The sequence below is a fragment of the Alligator mississippiensis genome, chromosome 3, assembly GCF_030867095.1.
Source record: "Alligator mississippiensis isolate rAllMis1 chromosome 3, rAllMis1, whole genome shotgun sequence".
NCBI lineage: Eukaryota > Metazoa > Chordata > Crocodylia > Alligatoridae > Alligator > Alligator mississippiensis.
The window spans coordinates 147,364,869-147,389,854 of record NC_081826.1 but is presented as its reverse complement, the minus strand read 5'-3'; the positions used below and the strand labels follow the sequence as shown (position 1 = coordinate 147,389,854).

Below are 24,986 nucleotides of genomic sequence, written 5' to 3'. Positions count from 1 at the left end.
TTAATGCTTGGGCACCAGAACTTTCATAAATTAGTAGAACTTTGCTTTAAGTGTTCTTGGAGGAGATCATTCTGATGTATTTTCTCACGGACACATGAGCTAACAGCTTTACATGAAAACCCCCCTTTTTTCTTAAGGGAAACACCTGCTTAATAGTTTGTTTAGGAAATGAGACCGGAGCATCTCTTGGCTGCTGCGGGGGGGGGGTGGGGTGGGGGGGGGGGTTTGGTACTTATTGACATTTTTTGCACCATTGTAAAAAGTAGGCAATAAACTTGTTGCATAAAACATGCATTTGACAAATAAGGATTTATACTGTAGCTAGTGACTGCCTCATTGTAATTGGTGCAGGGTGAGGATTTTACACTGTGGAAAAATCTGAGGTAATTTAACCCAGGTGTGGTTCATACGTCCATGAAGCTAGTTAATGCCCGTTTTCTTCTTGAAGAAACTCCTCTTTCTGTCTTTACATAGTGGGGCAGTATGTGCCAGGGTGCTGCTTGCTTTTCTTTTTGCCATTTGTCAGTATTGCAGGACAGATGCTTCCTGCCCTTGCTATTTAATCACAGCTGAAAATAGGAGGAGACTTGTTCATTTGCTCCCTTTACTTTTGTTAGTGATCACATCTTTCTGTCTTTTTGTCAGCTAGCCTCTACATCTCTGTGCTTTTGGGGGGATTGTTTTACCTTCATTCTGAACTGGGGAGTGTTGGAAGGGCTACAGGTATTCAGCCAGGGAGACCCTGAGTTCTCTATGTCTTGAGTGGCCATTATTTGTCTCACAAAGCAGAGGGGGTTGTGGATACAGTCTGCACCAAAATGATCAATGTCTTGGAAGTCAGTGGGCGGGAAAGGAGGCTGCTATTCTTATTTAATACTGAATTTGCCCTAATCCTCCTTAGATCCTTCACTCCAAAATGGGTTTATTTAATTGGAGGAAGATGATGTTCACTGTATCCCAGCTAAATCTGCCAGCTACTGCCCTCTGGGTATAAAGTCAAGTGGTCAGATGTTGCTATACTGCAGTGTCTGTCCAAGAGCTAGTTATCTAGCATCTGTTCTTTCAGACCAGGTGAGGATTTTCCTTTAAAAATTGGCTTTACTTTAGCAGATAGATCCCTATTGATTTGAAAATCTGTCTCTAAATTGGATGCCTGCATAAACTGTGTGTGTGAGAGATTCTTTTCTATTTAAATTACCCTGACTGCACAGACACATGTAGAAATTGCACGTACAAATGTTCCATTACACCGATAATTAATCATTTGAATGCACATAGCTTCAATAATCAGGTCTCTAATATACAGCAGAGGTAGAACAGCTAATAACCTCCAACTCACACCTTAGTAATTGCATCTTCGTAGAGCTAAGTGGCAATTAACTGCTAAAACAAGTGACAAGATGTAAATTTATCTTTTATATCTACTACTTTTATCTTGGTTTCTTTCCCATCTAACATCTGGACCATTGTTAACTACCAGCATATGTTTTAAATTAGTTAAGTTGCCCTGCATCCTAAGCACTTGTTTCCATGGAGGTTCATTTTTAATGTTTCACCTGCTTGGGATTTCTCTTTTGCATGTGCACAAATTCATTTGTCTTTTTGAACAGTTAACATGTTCACGTTCTGCAGAAATTTTCTTAGACTGATCCATATTTGCATGTTTTGAAGTTTTTCATTGTTTGATTAACTGTATCACAATGGAAATACTGACTTTTTAACAATTTATTTAACACGCCAGTGAGCACATGTTACCGAAGAGCATTGAAGTGGTACGAAGTTAGAATTTGTCAGTGAACTTAATGGTGCCTTCATTTCCTAAGCATTCTGTCCTAGAGGTTGTTTTTCCCATATGCCATTCTACTACAGCCAAGACTAATTGATTTTTATTTATAGGCTCCTGAAAAGGGAGCTTAGTGCAAGTGAATAAATGCATTTAGATGGATTACTTGGCAAGAATATTTAGTGGAAAAAATACTTTACTTCCTCTGAATGATTGAAAGCAAATACCTGCTCTTTGGCATAGTCTAGCTACAAAGCTGGATTGTGATGCACGTTCTGTAATAAAGATTTATAATGCACTTGATATCCAGTAATTGATGGTGATAGGATTATACCAGCCTAATCCTGATGGAACATCTAGAGCGCTAGGCTAGCTGACTTCTGTGTTAACAGTGATGCGCTTGCTAATATTTAGAAGGGAAAAACTTGTCCAGGATTTGTAACAAGTCTTAGTACTCATGTGACCAAACCAGAATTCTGCTTCATGCTGATATCCAACATTTTCCTGTGGTGAGTCTTTCAACCTGTTTGCTGGAAGTGAGCACCCAGATCCATCAGTACCCTGATGTTGAGCAGTGAGTACCCCTGTTTTCAATGATGAGAGCTTGCTAAGAGAGAAGACTTTTAAGGCCACGTGGGAATGGAGCCCAGGTCAGAATAGCTGGGGTCTACCAAACTCCAGGCAGCTGCTGACTGATTTTGCATGCAGATTGCAGGGCCAGCAGCCATTTTCATGGGTGTAAATGATTCCTGCCTCCAAGGCTCTGATTAACCAAGGGGCCTTAGTGGCCCCACCCCTCATCACTAATTTGCTGCAAGAGCTGCCTGCCATACAGTCCCGCCCCTTGTCACTGATTGGCTGCAAGGACTGTCTGTCATGCACCCCTGTCCCACACTGCTGATGGGGGGGCAGTATGACTGATGACCCTTACAGCTTCCCTCCCCCTCCGGTGGGCTGTGCAGCTAGGCTTCAGCAGCCTTGAGGACTACTGGCTTCCCAGAGGGAGCCAACATTTTATTTTTGTTAAGTTTCTTTTTTTTTTTCCAGGGAGCCTGCAAAAACTGCAGAGCCCACACTTTTTCATGGAGCCCTCCTGAAATCACAGTTTCTGCAAATATCCTGAAGAATTCAGGAGAACCCATAGAAAAACTCAGTTTCACTATTTTGTTTCTGTGAACTTTACAGTTCTACTTGTGATGCACGTTGTTAATACAGTAAATGCACTTCAGTGGAAGAAATTGCACCCCAGGATTTAGAAATGAAGAGAATGCAACTAGATTAGCTCTGAATCAGTCATTTTATCTTTAAGGTGGTGTTCTGTGCCTTTAATTGTAAATTCCCTCATTGCTAATTAGAAAGAATACTGGTTTTCTCTGTTTAAAAAAAAACCCAAAATTCTCTGTTAACTCCCCCCAAAATCTGCGTTTTTCACAATTAAAATGAAACTACTCTGTGTGTGTGTATTTATTTATTTAAAAATGTCCACGGGATAGTTTAACTAAAGCTCACTGAATGAGTTTTAGTTAAAGCACCCCAGCAGCCATTTTTAAACCGGCAGGGGCTTATACATGTGATGCTGCAGCGATGCTACAACGTTCTAATTCAAATGCATTGGAGCACATGCATAGGTGCCCCATGCGTTCAGGACCCTGCCATATAAATAGTAATGCAAAGAGTTACCTCTGGGCCCTCAAATGGGTAGAGAGTGACTGTCACATGTGAGCTCCTGCCTTGTTAAGTCCTATAACTTCAGTTTATCTGAACACTCTTGGTAGGCTTTTAAATGCTGAGGAAAATGCTGCTGTGTTACTAGCTTGTACATCTTTCGTTACAGGAAAAGCGGATGAATAGATACTTTAATTTTGTTTTCACACAATAATGTTTTACTTGGAGAAAATAATAGTTCAGAAAAATCTAGAAACAATGTTTCATCTTTTCAGATGCTGCCAAAAGGAGTTAGAAGTTCTTGCACTAGTTTTACTGCATAAAGAAGATATGGGATTGCTTGCTTATTAGTATGGACAGTTTCAGTTAAATTTGATTTATCAGTAGACTGGGAGCTGCTTGTTAAAACCACCTCTGACAGATGACAGCCCTGTTTAAGTGATTCGCATTTAACTATTATCTATAGTGAATTCATCAGAATTCTGTTTGATATAAACATTTGCTGTCTGGCGCTATAAGTGCTAAGGTGGTTTGGAAATCCATCCTGTTTCCATTAGGTGGTATATACCAGGCCAGACGTTGCTGCATTTGGATCCTTTGCTCTGCTAATCACAAGATGATAAATGAGTGAATGAGCCTAGTTTTGGATATTGGGCTTTCTTTCCTTAGCAGCTAGACTTGGTTTCTGTGTTCCTTTTTCAAGTGCAACCTTTTATTTTATGTTCTCTTCAGTGCTGAGGGTACAAGGATAACTCTCTTTTTTCCTTTAATTTATCATAGTAACAACTAGAAGAACATGCAAAGAAAAAGCAAGTAAGAATTTGAAGGTGGCAGAGCTAAGTTTGGAGTCGGAGAGTAGTTTCCTTTAATTAAATCACAATTTCTCAGCTTCTGAATTAGCCTGTATCTGCACTGATTACAATGCGGCCAATAGCTTCAAGTGAAGTCTTGTGTATTTGTCAGCCATTTTAATGCAGGCCCCCAATGTAATGATTCTTTTGTGACCTCTGTGGCAGAACAAAATGTATCAACCTCCCCACTCCCCTACCCAAAAAAACCCAACTCAACAGCCTAAATATAGGTAGCTAAAAAGAAACTGTTAAGAAATTGATTTGCTATTTTTGCAGATGAAAATAAAGTCTGGTCTTATGCTATGATTTTCCCACATATTTCAGATATTTTTCAGCCTAGCTCAGAAAATTATTTCTGGAAACATTATGCTGCCCTGTTTTACATGGAGCACAAGTTAAAAATATTATGAAAAGTCATCCTCCAAGCTAGATAATTCTTGCATCTGAAACAGCTTCTAAAAATTGATTTTTAACATGATGCTCACTACTCCATCAGCTCTGGTTATAGACATTTTTATAGACTGATTTCTGAACCCCAGGAAGAGTAATATAGACAGGATCAAAGAAGTTGTATGGAAAATGGGAATAAACAATTACTAGTTGTTGTCACTGTGGGAAGCAGAATATATGGCAGTAATATTGGTAGCTTCCTGTTGGCTAAATCACCCAACTGCCAATTTCAAGCTTCCTCCCCTTTTCTCAGCTCTCATGCAAAGAAAGAGAAGCAACCAAATCCTACAAAAAGGTGCACACAGAAATTTCCTTAACTTGCATAATTGGGCCTTTCCTGCTGATTTTTGTAATGCATAAAGTATATGTGGTCATGCAGCAAAGTTAAATTGTTAGCTTTTCTGGGTATGAAGATGGTTGTGATGATCCATCTTGTCAAGTTTGAGGCCAGACAGCACAGAAATATATCCTCTCTCCTAATGCATTGCAGATCATTGATTTCTGAAGTTTAAAAAGGACTATCCAAATGTCTGCTCATTGCTCTGCTGCTGCATAATCTGTAAATACATAAACTGTTGCAGTTGTCTGTTGGGTCTGGATTTACCGAGCACTTCTTGGCTTTTCATGAGAAACTGCTGTTGAAATACGCACATTCACTTCAGTGCTAGCAGAAGCAGCAGTTGCAACAAAACTAGAGACAGCTGGGTTTAATTTTGGTTTTGACTCCAGTGGTTTGCCAAAAAAAAGGCCCACAAACAGTGCTGCTGCCAGCTCAGTGTTTTCAGATGAAAAAAGAATGAAAATTGCTATTTCTTTTGTGGAAGCATAATTGCTGCATTGCTTTTAGGTGTCCGTGCTATTAATTGGCTTCCAGACTGATTACATTTCACACACACGGTGCAATTTGACTTTTGGCAGATCAGGGTACTCTTAAACCAGATTGTCCAGAATGAATAGAAACACTTTCTTCCATTTGAAACTCAATAGATATAGAGCTATATACAGTATATCTATATCTATAGACATAGATCTATAGATAGACATATATAGATATATAGAAAGATATATATATATAGACCAATATCTAGAGATTATAGATCTATAGATGTAGATAGAGGTAAATGTAGATCTATATGGTACAGTAAACACTTTGCTTTAAAAAGACAGCATATATTGACTGAATATATTTGCTGCTGAACATCTGTTATGTAGCATTTTTGTGCGTTTGTGTTTCTCAGATATTTTTTAAAGTCTCCTTATTTGTGTTTCTTGTAGAAATGTAATATAATTCACAAAATTCAGATCTTTGGAAGGAGAAAAATATCAATTTCTGCAAGAGTTTATTGACATTAATTCTCTTTTTTTCTTACCATGCCAGCAGTTGTTGACCAGTTGGGCAAGAACTTATATTTTTCTCGTTTGCCTAGAGCTTTCGCACGTAGCAGCACTTTTCCATTCTAGGTTCTTATAGCAGTACATGGGGAAGTGGTTCCTCTGGTATAGAGATGGCAAAATGAAGGCCTAATGAAGGCACATAGTTTCCACAAACTCATCTACAAGTCAGTGGCAGAAGAGGGGTGCTTCCTAGTCAGGAGTGGGCAACCTATTCCAACTTCAGGTCAGAATGACCCACCCCAGGTTGGAGGAGAATGGGTGGGCAGTAGGACTCAGCCACTACTTGTCTCCCCTGTGGTAGGGGGAGAGCTCTCATAGATGGCATTTGTCCCTATCTGCCAAAGCCTCACATCCTTGGGCTAGATCTGGTCTGTGGGGTATAGGTTGCTGACCGCTTGGCTAGGTTGTTGACTCTAGGGACAGTGCCTGATTTACCACACTAAGGGATGTATGCATTAGTTGTATAGACCAACACTGATGAGTGTGTTGGTTGCAGGTTGTAGCATGCTGGTGACTTCCTGTGAGTGGTAATTTTAGTGAATTGCAATTTTAGTTCTGTCTTGGGCAGATACCTATTTGAGCATTGTTATTGTTGTTATTGTTGTAATCTGTGCAGCATTTCTGTGTGCTGTGCCGCAGAGAGGCTAAGTAACTTGCCCATGGTACAGCAAGATATTTGTGGCAGAGCAGAAGTTGAAACAGGATTATCTTTAGCCTAGGCTAGTGCTGTAGCCACTGAGCACACCTTCTGTAGTACAGTACTTTGTAGGATGCTAACGGGGGTACGGACAGACATCCATTTGAAGTGCTCCCAAATCCTCTGGAATTTAGAGCGCCTTTGGAAGCCCCTTTCCTCACTTCCTGAGTGCTGCAGAATTACTGTGAAAGCGTGTAGTGGCGGGGGCAGTACTCTCCTGCCAAGGGACTTGGCCTCTGGAGGTTCCCATGGGCAGCATGGAGAGCACTTGTTGGTGCGCTGTCCTCTTCTCCTTTAATTTTCCCCTTGGACTGGGGGATGCCAGAGTGCCTCTGAAGGGTGCAGACGTTTCAGGATGTGGTTAAAACAAAGTTCCCCTTTTTTATCGCGATTTTTTTTTAACTACTTCCAAAAAGAATGTCTGCCTGTGGCCAAGGCTAAATATCTGGGTGGAGAAAATGCAGCCCATTTGAATGCTACAGAGAAGCTCGGGCTTTGTGGGAGATTCTCTGACACTGGTTATGTCACTCACACCGAGGTTCCTGCTGAGCATGAGCTTGTTCATAGTAATATAGGTCTTCCCTCAAAGGACAAGGTGAATTATTACAAGGTGGTACACTCATTGTCCCTTGTGCCCTGATGAGGATGAGCATTCAGGATGTGAGAGATTGCTTGCCTTACTTTTGCAAGCCACTTTTAAGTTAGTGTTGTCTTGAAACTGAAATGGGGGAGGATAATTAAGTGCCCCCTCATGGCAGCTGATGGCTGTGGTTGGTTGAGCAGTAGTGGTTTTTTGGGTAAGTTGAATTTCATGATCCACTTCTTATATTTTCTCTTTGGCAGCAGCAAACCTATTGCAGCCTTTCTGCACTGAAATGCTACCGTTTGCACAAGATATTTGTGTGTGCATTCCTTTTGGTTATTTTTTCCCCAAGTAGCACTCCTAGAAGCACAGAAAACTCAATCTTTTTAGTTTGTCATCAGAACTCGGTGAGTCCAGCAGTGCTTGGATGGGAAAGGGGGTTTCTACTGTCTGAAACGCTACTGGAAGTTTACAGACAGCAAATTGTGTGAAAGAAATGAGAGCACTAGACCATTCAAGGGCATGGATCCCTTTATCTTTGCATCCACCTCATCACACAGCCCACCTGCCCTCCCATCTGCAAGTCTTCATTCTTTATAGCAGCCCCTGCAATTGCTATGTTTGAAGCTGATTTATTGTGAGTTTAGCTGTCCCTTTTTATATGCTTCAGTAGCGCAAAATATGGAACCGACCAAATCTCTTCAAACCACAAATGAGCACTTCTTGAACCACCAGTGGTCCTTGGACCACAGGCAGCCCACAATTGACCTCAGCCAGCTTGTGGTACAGCAAGCGAATGAAATTCTTACTGGGTAACCTAGGATGAAAAGCTATCTCTGGAAGATAAACTCTGAGGCCTGCCTTCAAAAAGCAGTGATAAACTAGAGGATTCTCTGATTTCCACACTCAACCATGAATTCATGTGCAGAGGGCAGTCGGTCATGTCATCTCTCCCAACTTCTTCCCCACATTCCTCAGGGAGCATGTCACTTCTCCATGTGTTACCTGGGTAATAATATAGGCCATATCTATACTTGCCCTACTTTGCTGTCAGAAATTCTGGTGGCAGAAACCATCACCTCCATTCAGGCCTGCATGTTCCTGGCAGCTCTCTGTAGCTCTGTTTGATGACTACCAGTAGAATGCAAGAATGGGACGGAATAAAGTGGGGAGTAAGCTGGGGTGGAAGGTGCAAGCCGCTAGCAGAAGTGTCAGCACATGGCTTCTGCCAGCTGTTGAACGTCAGCAGCAGAAGCCTTCTCTGCTCACCATAGGTATGCAGTACATTAGCTGAGGGAAGGAGGATGGTGCTACCATGGAGGGGCTTTGAGAGTGTGCTGCTCTCAGAACTGTGCTGGTAGAACCGCAGCGTAGAGTGGGACTTAGATTGTAAATTGCTGTTGTTAAAGATCCATTGTCTTTCTTGTCTGTCGAGCACTATGGTTGCATAGTGACTGTTAAAAGGTTAAACAGGCTTCATTGATGCTTGGGCTCTGGGAAGCCTAGCCTGCATGTGAAATTTAATCGAGCCAAAGTTCACGAAAAACACCGTCTGCACAGAGACGTCTTCATCCCTCCACAAATACTTGGGTCTTTAGATTATGTTCTAGGCACCCTGATCCTCTGACTTGCTGGCTGCATATATTCAAAGATATGTTCCTTTTAAGCTCCCCCCCCCCCCCCAACTCATTTGGCTAGAAAGTCCATGGCAAATAATTGGTCTTGAACACTTGTCTGTAAGCTGTAGTTTCTTTTCTGTGTTAAGTGCTAGACTTTTACCAGAGGGGCCATGGCCCTGCCTGTCCTTTTTGAAAGGCTTGTAGTTTGCAGCATCTGTGGGAGCCTATTCAGATGACACTGGCTGTCTGGGAGAAAGTGATCTTTATCATGGGAAAGTCTGTATAAAGTTATCCATTCTTTGCAGCCTCTGGAGTGGGTTGCTGCAGCTAGCTCACTGTCTCTGGTGCTACATAAAGATTGCTAAGAAATTGCAGCATACTGCTGCCTCTTGTGGCTTGTGCATGGAGCAGGACACTGATTCTCTCAAGTCTACAATGGCATCCAGCTCATATCGCCAAACTTCTCCGTTCTGTTCCCTGTGTCTGACATTGCCGTCTCTTGGCTGCATCCTGGCAGCTATGAGCAGCTTGTGCTAATGGGGAGAGACTGAGGGTGCTAAACTTTATGCCAAGGAGCTGCTGGCAGAAAGAGGTCCCAACTCTTGAATTGGCTTCCCCCATCATTAGTGTCACAGAGCAGCGCTTCTCAACCCATGGGTCGTGGCCCAAAAGTGGGTTGCAAGAATACATGAAAGGGTTGGGAACAGACTTTAAAAATGGATGAACAAACTTTAAAAATGGATTCTTCTTTAAAGGAGAAAAATGTGGGAAACAGTGGCTTTTCCCTTGCAGGCTGGCAGAGCTCCAGGCTGTGAGGGGCTGCTTGGGCCCCCCTCGCCCCACACATGCCCCCGCTTCCACGCCACATGCCCACCCTCTGCCCCATATACTGGGGGACTGAGGCCTGTGGGTGGAGGTAGTGGGATAGGAGTAAGGGGGCACTGGTTTGGGATTGGCCATGGACATTTACAAATGGGTCCTGGTACAGAAAAGGTTGGGAAGCACTGCCATAGAGAATTTGCTTGACTGTTGGCTAAGCAGGCTGGAAGGCACATCCATCCGTGGTTCTCCTTGGTTTTGAGGTGAGTAAGATTCTGAGGCTTTGTGTAAGTAGGCAGCGGGAGAGTTTCTTATGGTTCTTGCCCCAAAGAGCATTTTCCCCTCCCTCCGTGTATGTGTAAAGCCCTGCATGACTGGGCGCCAATCTCTGGTTGTGGCCTCTGGCAGTAATGCAGTTGACATAATTTCTCATGTTGGCATCATTTCCATTACGGATGTGTGTGTGAAATGAGTTTGGTCATTTAATGATAGGCGTACTTTCTTTAAATTTAATGCAGTGCACTTATACAAGAGTAAGCTTTTTAGAAAACCCTTTATTTTCCTTTTTGGTTTTAATTTGAAAAAGGACTCGTGTAGTGTGTTTTTTTTGGGTTTGTTTTTTTTTTTTTGAAGAAGCTACTTTAACTGGAAAAATGTGAAACTTATTAGAAACTGAGAGGATTTGCAACTGTCAGCAAGTATAAAAGAAACCATGTGTCGTCTTAGGTCAGCTGCTTTACCGAGGCTGAGAATTTGTAAATTCTAATTTAAGCTGAAATAGTAATACAGTCAGCTGGAGGGGGGCTCTCTGACAGCACCAGACTGCAGATCTAATTTTAATTATGAAATGCAGATAAAGCGTGTTGAATGGGTGTATTCCCTGTGCTGGAGAAGCTTTTTATTTCAGCAGCCTTTGTATTTGCAATTTGTCTTGCTTCAAACATTTGTATTTGTCTTGCTTCAAACATTGATTTTCAGATGGTGGTGAATAGCAGTGGCCCTCCCAGTACCCCGACAGTCTGGTTGTTCTGTGTTAGAAGGGGCAGTAGAATCTCAGGGTCTCCTCTAGGGGCATTTTCCTTGTTTTCTGGGGCCAGGATTGTTACAAATCCTTGTGGCTGATCCTGCCAACAGATGTGTCTTGTGTGGATCTCTGCTTGTGTGGCAATCCCTCAGCGGTTTGGGACAGAGGGGCCTGCACACGTAACTTAGCAGTTAGTACATGCAGATCTGTTATGTAGCCCTGGACTCTGCTCGTATGGCTTTTGAATTTTGTCTCAGAAAAGGTGGTCTTGTGATAAAGCAAGTTCATCATTTTAGTCTCTTCGGTAACACTTGGTACCTTGTCAACTAGAACACCTTACTATAGTGTTTAATACAAATCAACATTTGATGTTATCCTGTTTGACAGCATTTTAGATGTATAATTTTCCTCCTAATGTTTTTGGCAAATGGGGAAAGAGAAATATCAAATAAAACACATTATCTGCATTAGGCTATTTTTCTATTTCATGTCATTTTAGTGCAGTTATTTTTAAAAAAGGCAACTATTACTGTGTCAGCATCTGGACTTGGGGAACAGCAGGGAGCCTAAGATACTATCCATCAGCTCGTGACAAGGCTGCATCAGGAAAGTAAATGGATGGTAGTTCAGCTGCAGGGCTTTTACAGATAAACCTGCCCTTGTTACCAGGAGAAATTATTGCTGCATGATGCACATTGTTGTCTTTGTGTTAAATGCACACAGCCGCTGACACTGCTCTGACAGTGCTGCTGATTGCTGCTCTTGCATACATTACTGAAGACAGGGAGCATTTTTCATTGAGTTAACTATTATATCCACAATAACAAACCATTCATTTCAGTTGTTAACTGAAACAAAGGATTACTTTTTCTCCCCTTTATTTTTCCTATCTTAGTTGTTTCCAGTTTAACAAACCCTCACATACCAAATTATAGGTGGAGAAAAGGCACCATTGGTTTATATTTTAAAACCTCCAAATAAATAGATTGAAATTCCAAATAATTAACTCATGACCATAGGACTGAGAGAAGGGAAATACAATTTTAATATACTAGAGTTAAACCTTTTTCCTTTCTGAATTCACTGTTTTCCTTCCCCCTCAAGACACTGGGGCTGGAAGCTGTTCACCTTAACTCAGTGTAAATATATTCTGTATGGTAGTCAGGCTTCAGGTTATTTGGCATGTTCAATGACATGGTTCTCTGAGGTCCCCCAAGACTTTTTTGGTATCTACCGCCCGGTTGAAGGGGGACTTCCAGCAGACCCCAGTGTAGATGGAACAGAGTCCAGCTACTCTTACTATGCCTATGCTGTGACTCTGACCCAGCTAGGCATTTTTCAGTATAGGATGTGAGGAGTCCTGTTCACTCCTCTGGGGCTTCTGCTTCTTAGATTAAACAGGATTTTTTTGTATTTACTTTGTATTCTTCTATTTATTCTCACCTTTCTCCTCCCTCCTGTATTCATCTTAGCACAATATGCTCTTTCACTTATGATTTTCCTGCCTCTGTTTTTTGAAAAGCCCCTTTTCCTGCTGTGTCACGTCCCCTACCCCCTTGAGCAGATGCTATCCTGTGTGCCACCCCTGCCCATGCTGTCATGTGCTCCCCCGTTGACCTTCTGGGTTCTGTTCCCTTCATTACCCATATAGAGTGGTTTTTATTGAGGGTAAAATTCAGACTTCTGGGTCCATCTATTGCTGGCACCCTTTAAAAAGACCAGAGCCAGCTTCTATTTCACTTTGGAATGGGAGAAACTAGAGCCACAAGGGCTGACAGTGTAGACACTTAGGGAGAGAAGATTTCGGAGTGGGCTGTAGTTTCATAGTAGCTAGGGTCAGGAGGGACCTGAACAGATCATCTAGCCTGACCCCCTGCCACAGGCAGGAATGAATGCTGGGTTCACAAGACCCCAGACAGGTGATGGTCCAACCTCCTCTTGAATTTGCCCAAGGTAGGGGTGAGGACCACTTCCCTGGGAAGTTGGTTCCAGATTTTGGCCACCCTAACTGTAAAATACTGCCTCCTGATCTCTAACCTAAACCTATTCTCCATCAGCTTATGACCATTGTTCCTTGTCACCCCAGGTGGTGCTGGGGAGAAAAGGGCTCTGCCTATTTGCTGTTGATCCCCCCTGATGAGTTTGTAGGCAGCCACTAGGTCCCCCCTCAGCCTCCTCTTACCGAGGCTGAACAGGTTCAGGTCTCTCAGTCTCTCTTCATAGGGCTTGTCCTACTGCCCTCTCACCAAGTGGGTGGCCCTCCTCTGAACCCTCTCCAGGCTGGCCACATCCCTTTTGAAGTGCGGCGCCCAGTACTGGACGTAGTACTCCAACTGCGGCCTGACCAAAGTCGCATAGAAGGGGAGTATCACCCCTCTGGACTGTCTTGAGATGCACCTTTGGATGCATGACAAGGTATGGCTGGCCTTGCTGGCTGCGGTCTGGCATTGGCGGCTCATATTCATCTTGGAGTCGATAATGACTCCAAGATCCCTTTCCGCCTCTGTGCTTTGAAGAAGGGAACTCCCCAGCCTGTATGTATGCTGTGGATTCCTTCTCCCAAGGTGCAGCACCCTGCATTTGTCTACGTTGAACCCCATCCTATTCTCGTCTGCCCACTTTTGTAGTCTGTCTAAATCTAATTGCAGCCTCTCTCTCCCTTCAAGTGTGTCCACCTCGCCCCACATCTTAGTGTCATCAGCAAACTTGGACAGTGTGCTTTCCACCCCCTCGTCCAAGTCGCTGATGAAGATGTTAAAGAGCGCGAGCCCGAGGAGCGAGCCCTGGTGGCCTTCTTAAAGTCTAGAAAGACTACGTCCACAGCGACACCATCATCCAAGGATTTAATTACTTGGTCTTAAAAGGCAATCAGGTTGGTCTGGCAGGACCTGCCTTTGGTGAAGCCATGCTGATTGCCCCTGAGCATGATCTTCCCTGTAGGCCCCCCACAGATGTGCTCCTTGATGATTCTTTCCAAGATCTTTCCGAGCACCGAGGTGAGGCTTACAGACCTATAATTACTTGGGTCCTCCTTCCTCCCCTTCTTGAAAATAGGGACCACATTAGCCAGTTTCCAGTCCCCCGGCACCTGGCCAGATGACCACGAATGCTCATACAGCGGGCCAAGGGCTTCGCGATGACCCCTGCCAGCTCTCTCAACACCCTTGGGTGGAGGGCATCTGGAGCTGTAGATTTAAAAATGTCTAGCCCTTCCAGAAGATCCCTAACTACATCTGCGCTGACTGAAGGCTTGATAGAGCTATCCCCAAGATTGTCCCTACCTCTGGTAGGTGGGATATCCTGATCCCTGTTCAAGAAAACCGAGGCAAAGGAACTGTTAAAAATATCAGCTTTCTTGTCTGGCGTAGCCACAAGATTACCGTTTGTGTCTTGCAGGGGCCCTACATTGCCTGGTGCCCTTTTCTTGCTCCCAGTGTACTTGGCCTAATGTACTTGGCTTGTTTATTCATAAGCTCTGCCTGTGCTGCCCAGCGCTGGTCTGGTGGGAGGGTGTCTGTACTTGGTAGCTGAGGGAATGGAGGTGCGGTAGAGGCTATTCCAGAATCCTTGCTTGCCATCTTGGTGCTGTCTGGATGCCTCCCTGTCACTGTCCTCTGGTCTAGGTGCTTGTTTTCCTGCCTCTAAGGCTTTAATAAAAATTTCTCCTCTCCTTCTCTCCTTACACTGTTCCTACTCCACTGCATGCTTCAAAGGGGTGCTCTTGCTGGCATTTGCTGTGATTGCCTTCTTTTCCTCTGCAAGGACCGTTCCAGATCTCCTTGGGCCATGCTTTCTGGCTGCTAACATCTTTTTGCCATGTCATGCCCATCCCTTCTTTTCACACCCGTCTTGCTTTCTGGTCTTTGTGCTCTCCTTCAAGTCCTTCCTCAATGGCTGCCTCAGTCTGTTGTTCAGTGCTGACATGCATTGCTCCACTACTTGCTCCTGCCCAACCTTATTCTCAGTGTTAAAACTACTGGGACATGCAAGGTGTAGGCCTGATACAATGTGGCTTGCCTTACCTCTTGCTTTTTTCCCCTCATGCCTTCTTTGTTTTCAGTGTCATGCCAGTATAGAGGGTGGTGTGCTGTTTTGTGGGGAGTTTGTTCCTCTTCCTCTATTTCTATAAAATCCTGTGCAGAGTTACTACACTAGAGACTTGACAGCAATGGTGCCAGCAACTAAGTGAATGGCTAAGACATCTTTCAGTTACGAGGGTGGCAGGCAGTTAGCTTGGAGTCAGTTGGTGAGAGAGAGTGGCAGGACACAGACAGCAGGTGACGAAGAGAATTCGGTACCTAACCAGAACCCATTGTAGAGAAAAAAGAAGTGATGCTTCAGCTTTGCAAATGTGTACCTTCTTTTAGATAGGCCAACTGGCAGGGAGGGTATGAGGGGGGCACGTGCCTCCCCCCCACGACAGGGCCATCCCTGCCATCGATGCCACCGCCAGCATCTGTGAGTACTTACCAGCTCCTTCCCCACCACCAGTGCCATTGCTGGCTTCTGTGGGTGCCCCCCCAGACTCAGGAGACACCAGTCGCCCATGGTGGCAAGAATAGGTAATTTCATATACTTTTATCAAAGTAAAGAGAAATGTGACCTTATTACAGTATTTAGGCAGAATAAAAAGTAGGGGCCATGTCAACAAATACAGTTGTATGCAAGAGGCTTTTTATTCTTTCTTTTAAATGAAAATAAGAATTAAGTGTAGAGAATATACTGTGTAGTGTTGGGTTTTTTTTTTCCCCCTGGAAGGTAGTTGGACAATATTTTATGTTGCTTAGCTTCTTTTTTGTGGCTTACAGCAAAGTAAATGTACACCGGGGTGGGGCAGTTATTTGGGCCTGAGGGTCACAGAGAGAGTTTTGATGAGCTGTTGCTGGCTGGGTCAGGACTGTTCAGCTCCCCCACCACCTGTCCCCCCGCAACAACTCACCCCAATTCCCTATGGGGCTGTGGGCAGGCAGGGAGCAGTTTTCAGGGGTGGAAGAGTCTGGGATTACATACCCCTGCCCTCTAGAGGGTTGGGGGGCATGTTTGTCTTGGAGTGGTGGCTGCCTGGGCGCTAGGTCCCTGAAGCCTGCTGTGGGTGAAGGGAGGGAGGTGGGCAGGGGGCTCGTATATCAGAGCTCACCCGGGCAGCACAGTCTGTGCTGTCCCTGTAGCACTCTGCATGGGGCCAAGCCCCACTTGCTCACCCTAGGGCAGCCTGCACTGTGCTCCCATAGCCCAGCTGAGAGGTGCTCTGCACCTCCTGCTTCCAGTGGTGGCTCCTGCTCCTGGTCTTGCCCCTGCAGCAACACACCACACTGCTCTGGGCAAGCAGCAGCTTCAGCAAGGCTCCTGCCCCAGTTCACAGGGTTCTGGTTTCAGCTACTGGGAGGGGAGCCAGGAGCTGAAGCCGGAGCCCCAGCACTGTGGCAGGAGCTACCCAGCTGAAGTTGCTTGCCTGCTCACCCGGAAGTACAAGGTGCTGTTCAGTGCCATGGGGCAGGAGCAGATTCTGGCAGGCTGTTCCCCATGCGGCTGCAGCCGGCTGGGTGTTGCTCTGTACCCCTCACCTCCAAGACCAGCTCCTCTTCCCATTGCACCACTTCCAGTAGTTGCATGAGGCCCTAGCTCCAGATCTTGGCTGCTGGAGCCCTGAGCCCTGGGGTAGGAGCTGCCTGGCTGAAACTGCTGCCCAGAGTGGCCTGGTGTGGTACGGCAGGGACAGGATCAGAAGCCATCGCTGGAAGTTGGGGGTACAGAGCAGCATCCTGTTGCAGCTGCACTGGGAACAGCCCATCCAGAAGCTGTGTGCAGGCTGGGGCCCTGTGCTGGGGAAGCCTGGTGCAGGCAGGCTGCCTTGGCATGAGCAGGCAGGGCATGGCCCCATGCGGAGTGCAACAGGGGCAGCGGCAGGCCAGATCCTGTCACCTGGCAGATTGGATCCGGCTCATGGGCCGTATTTTGCCCAGCCTTGATGTACACAATACTCAACAAAGTATGCAAAAAAGAAATCCACATGTTAAAAATATATGAAAAGATAGAAGCTTCCTGCACAACGTGAATGCAAGCCTTTGATTAATTGGCATATTGCCGTAAACCAGGCTAATTGCTCAAATCCCATTAATTTGCCAGTGTTTAACTATTACAGATATGGCCATGTGCCCTTCAGTGATCTGTTTAGAGGGCAGCGTAACTATGGAAAAGCCTGTGGTTGTCTGAGCATATCCACACATTTATATCTCAGTTTAAGTAGAGCACTTACTCGTGACAAATGTAATGCGTGTGCTTTAAGTTCTTTGCTGAATTAGGGACTTGGCCTCCAATACTAAAAAAAAGTCCCTCGCTATAGTCCCTCGCTTTTGCTCTTACGCTCACTTTCCACCCGCACCCGATGCTTTTTAGTTTAGATGTTGTACCTTCCACTACTTGCTGCTACTTTAGATTCCCTGAGTTCTAACTTGCCAACTTCAAAGGCTTCTCCAAAAAGTTTAACTTTCCTCATTTCAGGTCCTGATAGCGGATGACTACTCTGATCCTTTTGATGCCAAGAGTGAACTGAACAAAGCAGGGAAAGGAGAGAACACAGGCTACATGGAACCATATGAAGCTCAGAGAATAATGACTGGTAAGAATATGGGGCTCTATGCAGCCATAAATGCAATTGAGATTTGACATGAAGTGTTTTATGCACATCTTCAGCCTGGTCATGCCAGTGCCCTTTTGGTACCTTGGACCACACTTTTCAAAGTAGTTGGATGGTCATCAATAGAGGTGAACCAATACATTGGTCCAATATTGGATTGGTACCAATATAAAGAAAATTTGCTGTATCGGAAATCGGACCAATGGGACCGATAATTTGGCTGATTAATGCTCGTGCTGCAGCTTGGAGAGCTGCCTGTCAGAGCTGGTAAGTCCATTGTAGCGGAAAGGAAGGGGAGAGAGAAGGGGTGTGGTGGGGGCAAATCAACAACCAGCAGCACTGGGAGGGGGCTGCAGCCACCCCAAGTTTTGTCATTGCCCAGGTCCCAATGCTGCTGCTGGTACCTGTCCAGCACAGCTCTGGCTCAATCCCCGCCCCCACCCATGCTCTGGGAAGAGCCGGGGCAGTGGTGGTTGGGTGTGCGGTGGCGGTCCTGGGAGCTGGGCTATGACAAAATTTGGGGTGGCTGCAGTCCTCTCCCAGTGGTGCCGTTGCTCGCTCTGTGCCCAGCCCCCACCAAGAAGAGCCCCGTGTAGCCTGGCCCCAGCCCACAACTGCAGCCCACACGTGCCCCCCCCCCAAGCATGAGCCTTGGCTTTGTCCCTCGCCCTGCCCTGGCTGGGCAGCCCCTGTCCCTGCCCCCTCCCTCACCGCAGGGGGGCCTTGATCTGCTCTCCACGACACCCCCCACTGCACAATAGACTTACCAGCTGTATGCAGCTGTATTGGAATTAGATTGGTATCAGCCGATATGCCTCCTTAAATATCGGTTATCAGTATCGGCCCCCAAAATCTCTATTGGTGTACCCCTGGTCATCAACGTAATTAAGATGCCTAGCAAGGTTTCCTGCCAGGACTATTTTTGAAAGTTTATAAGGGAGCCAGTGGAATTTCCACTTATATCATTGGATCAGGCCTAGATGCGTTTTTATAACCTCAAGGAAGATTACACAGTGGGAGAAGTGGATACCACAGGGATGCAATGGTTCTATTTTCATGCAGATGTCCTCCTCCTTTTTCCCTCCCTTCTTTGTATAAAGCATATGTGAAGAGAGGCACAGAAAATGACCCACAGACAACATTGTTTGTAAGCACCCTCCTAGGGAGGTGTCATTGGGCCTTTGTTTTTTTATTGTTGTGGACCTATTCATTCCTTTTGAGAGGATTTTTAGCTGGAATGGTTTGAATGGGTTCTGTGTTCTTACACAAGTGAGAAAAGCATGTTTTTTTTTCTGGTGTAAGTGTTCTAGTATATCCCTGGCTTTGCCTTTGTCTATAGTCCTTAAAGATTTTCTTCACAAATATGTATTCATGTTCTAAATACAAACACTTGTGTGAAGGGAGAAGACGTACAAAACCTGCTCTTAATGAGCTTGTGGGGATTTGCTGTCAGATTCAAGTGGGAAAGATTTCTATGGTATCCTTGGTCAAAACAGCTTGGGATATGACGGGCCAGTTTGTGTATGTTGGAATAAAGCTGTTCTTTGGAGTCCAAGCAGGATGTTAAAGGCATTCGCAAATGTGAAATCTAATCCTGCACAATGAAGTTCTAAGTGCTACTCTCTATTCCCTTTAGACTCATTGGGAATAGAAGATACTCATGTCTCATGGGAGTTGCTCAATCTCTTTCTGGATTGGACTTTCATTTGTTGCCAGGTACCCAAGGGCCAATCTGGTTCTCCTAGAAGCCAGTGGGAGTTGAGCATCTTTCCATTGACTTGACTGGGAACAGATTATGTCCCTTAGTATCTATGTGAAGAGTGTCTTGATGTCTTACTGTGAGATGAAAGCTAAAAGGCTTTTTTTTTTTTTTGGAAGGCTTTAGAGATATAGTTTTGGATTCCTGTGTGAGTGTGGCAGGAACCTGTAAATTTAGATTATATAACTACTCTGCAGTAGCAATTTTAAAGAACAAATTCTTACTGAGATCTTCGTCTTGTTCTTGACATACATGTTCAGCGTTTTGAATTTCTCCATAAAGTTATGTTGACTGACAAGTAAAGAGCCTGTTATAGTAGACATACATCAATATGATTACAGTGGCTCTGGCAAACATTCTTTAAGAGAGTGTTCTGATCATATTCAAGCATTATTTAATCTCAGACAGGGAAAATCTGCAAACAGCAGCAAAATAATCTTTTGTTTTCTTTACTTCTTCCAGACACCTTTGTGAATGTCTGCCGAGTACCAGAATTGAACTCCTTGATTCATAAAATATTTAAAAATGGTTTAAGATGCAAACAAAAATATCTGTGGTTCAAAAATAGAAGGTTCACAGATTAAACTCTAATATTAGGTGTGTTTCCCTTTGCTATTGTTAAGCAAGATTTTGTTCTTATGGCTTATGTACATGATACCTGATTTGAAAGAGTCAGGGCATTTGCATGGGCCTAACAGGCTGTCCATGCAGAGCACCTTGCAAGCGCTTGCACTGTAGCAGCAATTAAATTAAAACAAGAAACGTCAAAGTCAGTAACTTGGTTGACAGATTGACTAGTCTCTCAAAAAAGTGTGAGGTGTTTTTTGTTATTGTTCTTGCAGTTTAGCTGTATACAAGAATACGACCTTTTGCAAGGGTCTCTGAAGGCTTGTTGAAGGAGAAAATCCATTTTCAGTCTGGGCTGTAGGGCTGGTGCAGGGGTGGATGTAACAAGACCCACCACATTTTAGAGCACAGTTGCCTTTGCTTCTGGCAGCAGCTAATGATCTGTCCCAGTTGGTTAGATCAGATGCACAAATGGTTATGGGCTGACTACAGGGAATACTTACCAAAGTGTCTGACTTTGCCCCTGGGATGCTATGGGTCTTATTGTGCTTGCTCTCTTTCACTCATGCTCTCTCTCCCTGGAATGGGACCATGATATCAGTTACTCAGAAAACCTGCACTCCTTTGCCTTTGACAGTTTGACTAGGCTTCACTTTCTAAAGTGTTATTTTACAATGGAGCATGAAGCTCTGATCTTGATTGTGGCCTTTGGGAGCTACTGCAAAGCAAACAATGAATTATGGGAGATGTGAGTGACAACAGCTCAGGTGGCCCTGTAATTTCCACTTGCAGCCGGACATAAAATCCCTTTGTTGCACACTTGGGTGATTAAAGTCATTGTCCAAACTTTGCCTAAGGAAGAAGCAATTCTTTTTTTTTTCTTCCATTCCCCCCCCCCCCATTTTGTGGGTTTTTTAAAGAAAAAATGCCGTAGAAGAAGCCTTTAAAAATATTTCTGCGTTGAAACATTACCTTGTTTGTGTAGGCAACGAACCATGGTTCCCACTCAGTTTAGACTCCGTGCACATATACATGTTTGCATTTCTTTCCCTGATAACACTTTAAACATACAGCAATTCTCATTTCTAAAAACCAAATGGGTCTTATTTGGAATTACTGTTTTGAGCTGCAGTAAAGATTAGCCAGTGGAACTGTTTGTATCCATTAGTTACTTGGTGAATCAACCTCTCTTATGTTTTCATGTGCTTGTTTTTCAACTAAGACTTAAACAATCATTTCTTATCAATGATCCTGTGGGGTTTTGACTAAAAATTCATGTTCTTTCCATTAAAAGCTGCAGCCCATTGCCTGTTTGGATGAATAAATATGATAGCTTGTTTATCCATGACATAACTTTGCTTTTATCCCTGGTTACTGGGTGGAAATAATGTAGGGAAGGAGGAAAATAATGACAATGTTTTCATTTATGTTTGTAGAATTAGCTAACCTGCTGTTTAATTATGACACCGAATTTGTTAGGCAGTTGCCTTGATACGATTATTTAATGTATTGAACAGCAGGAGCAGGACATAACAATTTAACTGTGAATCTTCAGTTGTCTTATGGTCTGATTTTTTTTTTTATTAGGGCTGAACAAAAATCTTCTTCAGCAGCAAGGTCTTCAATATGTACTCAGCAGTCCTCTTCCTGCTAAATTTATGCTCTTCACTTATTCTAGACTGGCTTCCAGTTCCCCAGGGATGCACCATTTAATGGATCTGGTGCTCTGAAGGCACTCCTAATGCATTTCCTAGGGCTGTAACAATAAGATGCAGGCTCAGACAGTGCCATGGGATCTGTGCCTAACACTTTGGGGGGGATTAGCACCGTCATAAAAGGGAAGAATTACAAAGTGTTTACTAAAAGTCCAGATGTAAAATTACCATGTCCCTTGTTAACAGTAGTCCTTTGAAGCATTGCTAGTCTGTGGTCACCCCTATCTGTGTCAGTGAACAGCTTCTAAAGAGAAGAGAGATAAAGGTACAATGTAGTCATATAATCACAGAAAATTAGGGTTGGAAGGGACCTCGGGAGATCATCTAGTCCAACTCCCTGTTCAAAGCAGGATCATCCCCAACTAGATCATCCCAGCCAGGTCTTTGTCTAGCTGGGTTTTAAAAACCTCCAAGTATGAAGAGTCCACAACCTCTGGGTATCCTGTTCCAGTGTTTTACTACCTACTTAGTGAGAGAGTTTTTCCTAATATCCAACCTAAACATCCCTCACTGCAGCTTGAGACCATTGCTCCTTTTTCTGTCATCTGCCACCACTGAGAACTGTCTAGCTCCATCCTCTTTGGAACCCCACTTCAGGTAGTTGAAGGCTGCTATCAAAGCCCCCCTCAGTCTTCTCTTGTCCAGTTCCCTCAGCCTTTTCTCATAAGCCATGTGCCCCAGCCCCATTTTTGTTGCCCTCCACTGGACTCTCTCCAATTTGTCCACATCCTTTCTGTAGTGTGTGTGGTGCAATATGGGACACAGTACTCTAGATGTGGTGTCACCAATGCCAAATAGAGGGGAACAATCACTTCCCTTGGTCTGCTGTCAACACTCCTACTAATGCAGCCCAGTATGCCGTTAGCCTTCTTTGCAACAAGGGCACGCTGTTGGCTTATATTCAGCTAATTGTCCACTGTAACCCCCAAGTCCTTTTATGCAGAGCTGCTGTTTAACCGGTCAGTCCCCAGCCTCTACCAGTGCATGGGATTCTTCTGTCCCTTTGTACAGGACTTTGCACTTTTCTTCATTGAACCTCGCAAGATTTCTTTTGGTCCAATCCTCCAATTTGTTGAGGTCACTCTGAATCCTAGCCCTACCTTCCAGCGTATCTACTGCTCTCCCCAGCTTGGTGTCATCTGCAAACTTGCTGAGGGTGCACTCTATGCCATCTTCCAGATCATTGACAAAGATATTGAACAAAAACCAGCCCCAGGACCAACCCCTGGGGCACTCCACTTCCTACCAGCTGCCAACTAGACATGGAGCCATTGACTACTACTCATAAGCCCAGTGACCCACCTTACAGTTCATTCATCCAATTTGTACTTCCTTTGCTTGCTTGCGAGAATGTTGTGGGAGACCATACTAAAAGTTTTGCTAAAGTCAAGTACACCACATCCGCTGGTCTCCCCACATCCAGAGAGCCAGTCACCTCATCATAAAAGGCAATCAGGTTTGTCAGGTATGACTTGCCCTTGGTGAATGCCTTAGATAGTAAGATTGAGCCTTGCATTGGATTCAGTGTGGGGATGAACCACTGAGGAAATCTGCTCTGTCCTGCTTTATGCTTTCCTGGGCTATAGTGTTCTCTAACAGGCACAGATCCATTCCTCAGAGTAGTATAGGTATAGACCTGAGTGTGGAGGGGGCAGGCTGTGTCTCTGCCATGTCTGCACCTTGTTTGTGTGCTGTGTATCCTTAAGCCCAGAGGAAGCAGCTGTAGGAGTGGCCGGAGGACATGGGGATATAATTGCATTGCGTCTCTCTGTGATGTGCCCATCTGTGATGCGGGAGGTTCCTTTTTTCTCCTTCATAAGGAGCCACACATCTCAAACTCAACTGCAGTGGTGCATGATTCATTATAACAAACTTCAAATTGTAATTAAGGAAAAGCTGGGAGGTAGGGGGGGCAGGAAGAGGGGAGGAGCAATCTGAGGGTTCAGTCCTTTAGAGACCTGGAGTTTTGGGACTCTTCCTCTGATGAGGATTTCCAGGGTTGTAGTCAAGAAATTCCAAGAAAAATTATAGTTTTTGGCAGAAGGTCTTGGAAAAAATGGTAAAGCCACTTGTGCCATTTGTTCCAGGGCAGAGCTAGAGGGTACCAACGTGACGAAGAGGCCCTGGTATAGCTCTGTGCCTGTAGAGCGTTGCCTAGTCTGAGACCAATGGCGAGTTGGGGGAGAAAAGCTAGTGAGGGGCTTGCTTCCTTGCTGATACTGAGTTTCTTTTTGGGTGGCTCCATTCTTCATATCATCTTGTGGTTTGGAGGTGCCCAGTGCACTGTCAAGCTCCCCTTCAAATGCCCACTTAACCCCTGTCTCCTAGAAGGCCAAGCCCCTTCCTCACCCCTGCACCATCTGAAGGATCTTTCTGGTGGGGGAAGGGGTTGTGTCCTCCTTGGCCAGGACAGGAATGGCTCGCTCTGCTTTGCTTCTGTCCTGGCCAGTGTAAGTGGGACGTTTCTACCCTTTTGCTTTTCTTAGCTTCCTTTTTTAGCTCAAGAGCCCCTTACCCATGCACAGGCTCAGTGTCCCTCTCTGCTGCCTCTTACTTCTTGCAGCTTTGCCAAGAAGCAGTGGAGTGAAGAGGACATGGTTGTATTCACTCAGTGGCTCTAGAGAGGTAATCTCAGTCCTGGGGCTGCTTGTGTACAGGTCAGGAAGGCAGTGCTTCACCACCTGGGTCATATCCTGAGGGCTTTCTTTACATCCATGCCTGCAAGGCACCTGTAGGTATTGAAAGCTGAGGCTCCTGCAGGAGCAAGAGCTGAGGCTGGCCTGTGGGGACTGGAAAGAGAAGTGCCATGTCAGGCATTAGTTTTTATAGCTGTATCTGCTGAAACCACTTTCTGTTACTCTGTCCCTTTTAGGCAGAAGGTGATTGCTCGCTGATGTCACCTTGCTTGGTGAGGAGCATCCTTCCTTTTTAAAACATGCATCAGACCCATACTGCAGCATCCCATCATTCTCCACAGTGCTAAGGAGGAAGGATGCTTTTTAGAAGCCTCCTGATGCCTCCTCTGAGGCAGCACAAGTCCTCCAGACAGCTCTGCATCATGAGAGGAATTGACTGGGCCCTCAAACTGTATGAGTCTCTTCTGAACAATTGAGCAAAGTCCTCTATCAGTAGATGGCTTTGTCTGGCAAAGTGTAGACCAGTGATTCTCAGCCAGGACGATGCAACAGCCTAGGATGCTGTGAGCTCCTTTTAAGAGTGCCTGCCCACTGACACTGCCAAGTCGAGCTGTCCCACCATGCCTCTGTTTCTGGGAGATGTTCAGGGCTGATCTGGAAAGCAGCTGTGGCAGGAGGGGACACCCAGCTGTGGCCTGGCCTGACAGGAAGGGCTGTTGTGAGGATGCTGCTGCTGGGTCACCCGAGAACCCAGACAGGCAGGGCCACTGCTGTGGACAGGATCTA

At 44.9% G+C, this 24,986-nt stretch overlaps 1 protein-coding gene across 3 annotated transcripts in view; it reads left to right on the top strand.

Annotated features, from left to right (window-relative positions):
• SHB (SH2 domain containing adaptor protein B) overlaps positions 1 to 24,986 on the top strand; it is a 157,343-nt gene that overhangs the window by 27,784 nt on the left and 104,573 nt on the right. For 2 of the 3 annotated variants that reach the window (XM_006259128.3, XM_059724502.1), the window contains exon 2: positions 17,388 to 17,505. The exons of the other annotated variant lie outside the window; for it this stretch is intronic. In XM_006259128.3, the coding sequence (XP_006259190.3) occupies positions 17,388 to 17,505 (118 nt within the window). The remainder of the gene's footprint in view (positions 1 to 17,387; positions 17,506 to 24,986) is intronic. 3 annotated transcript variants of the gene reach the window in all.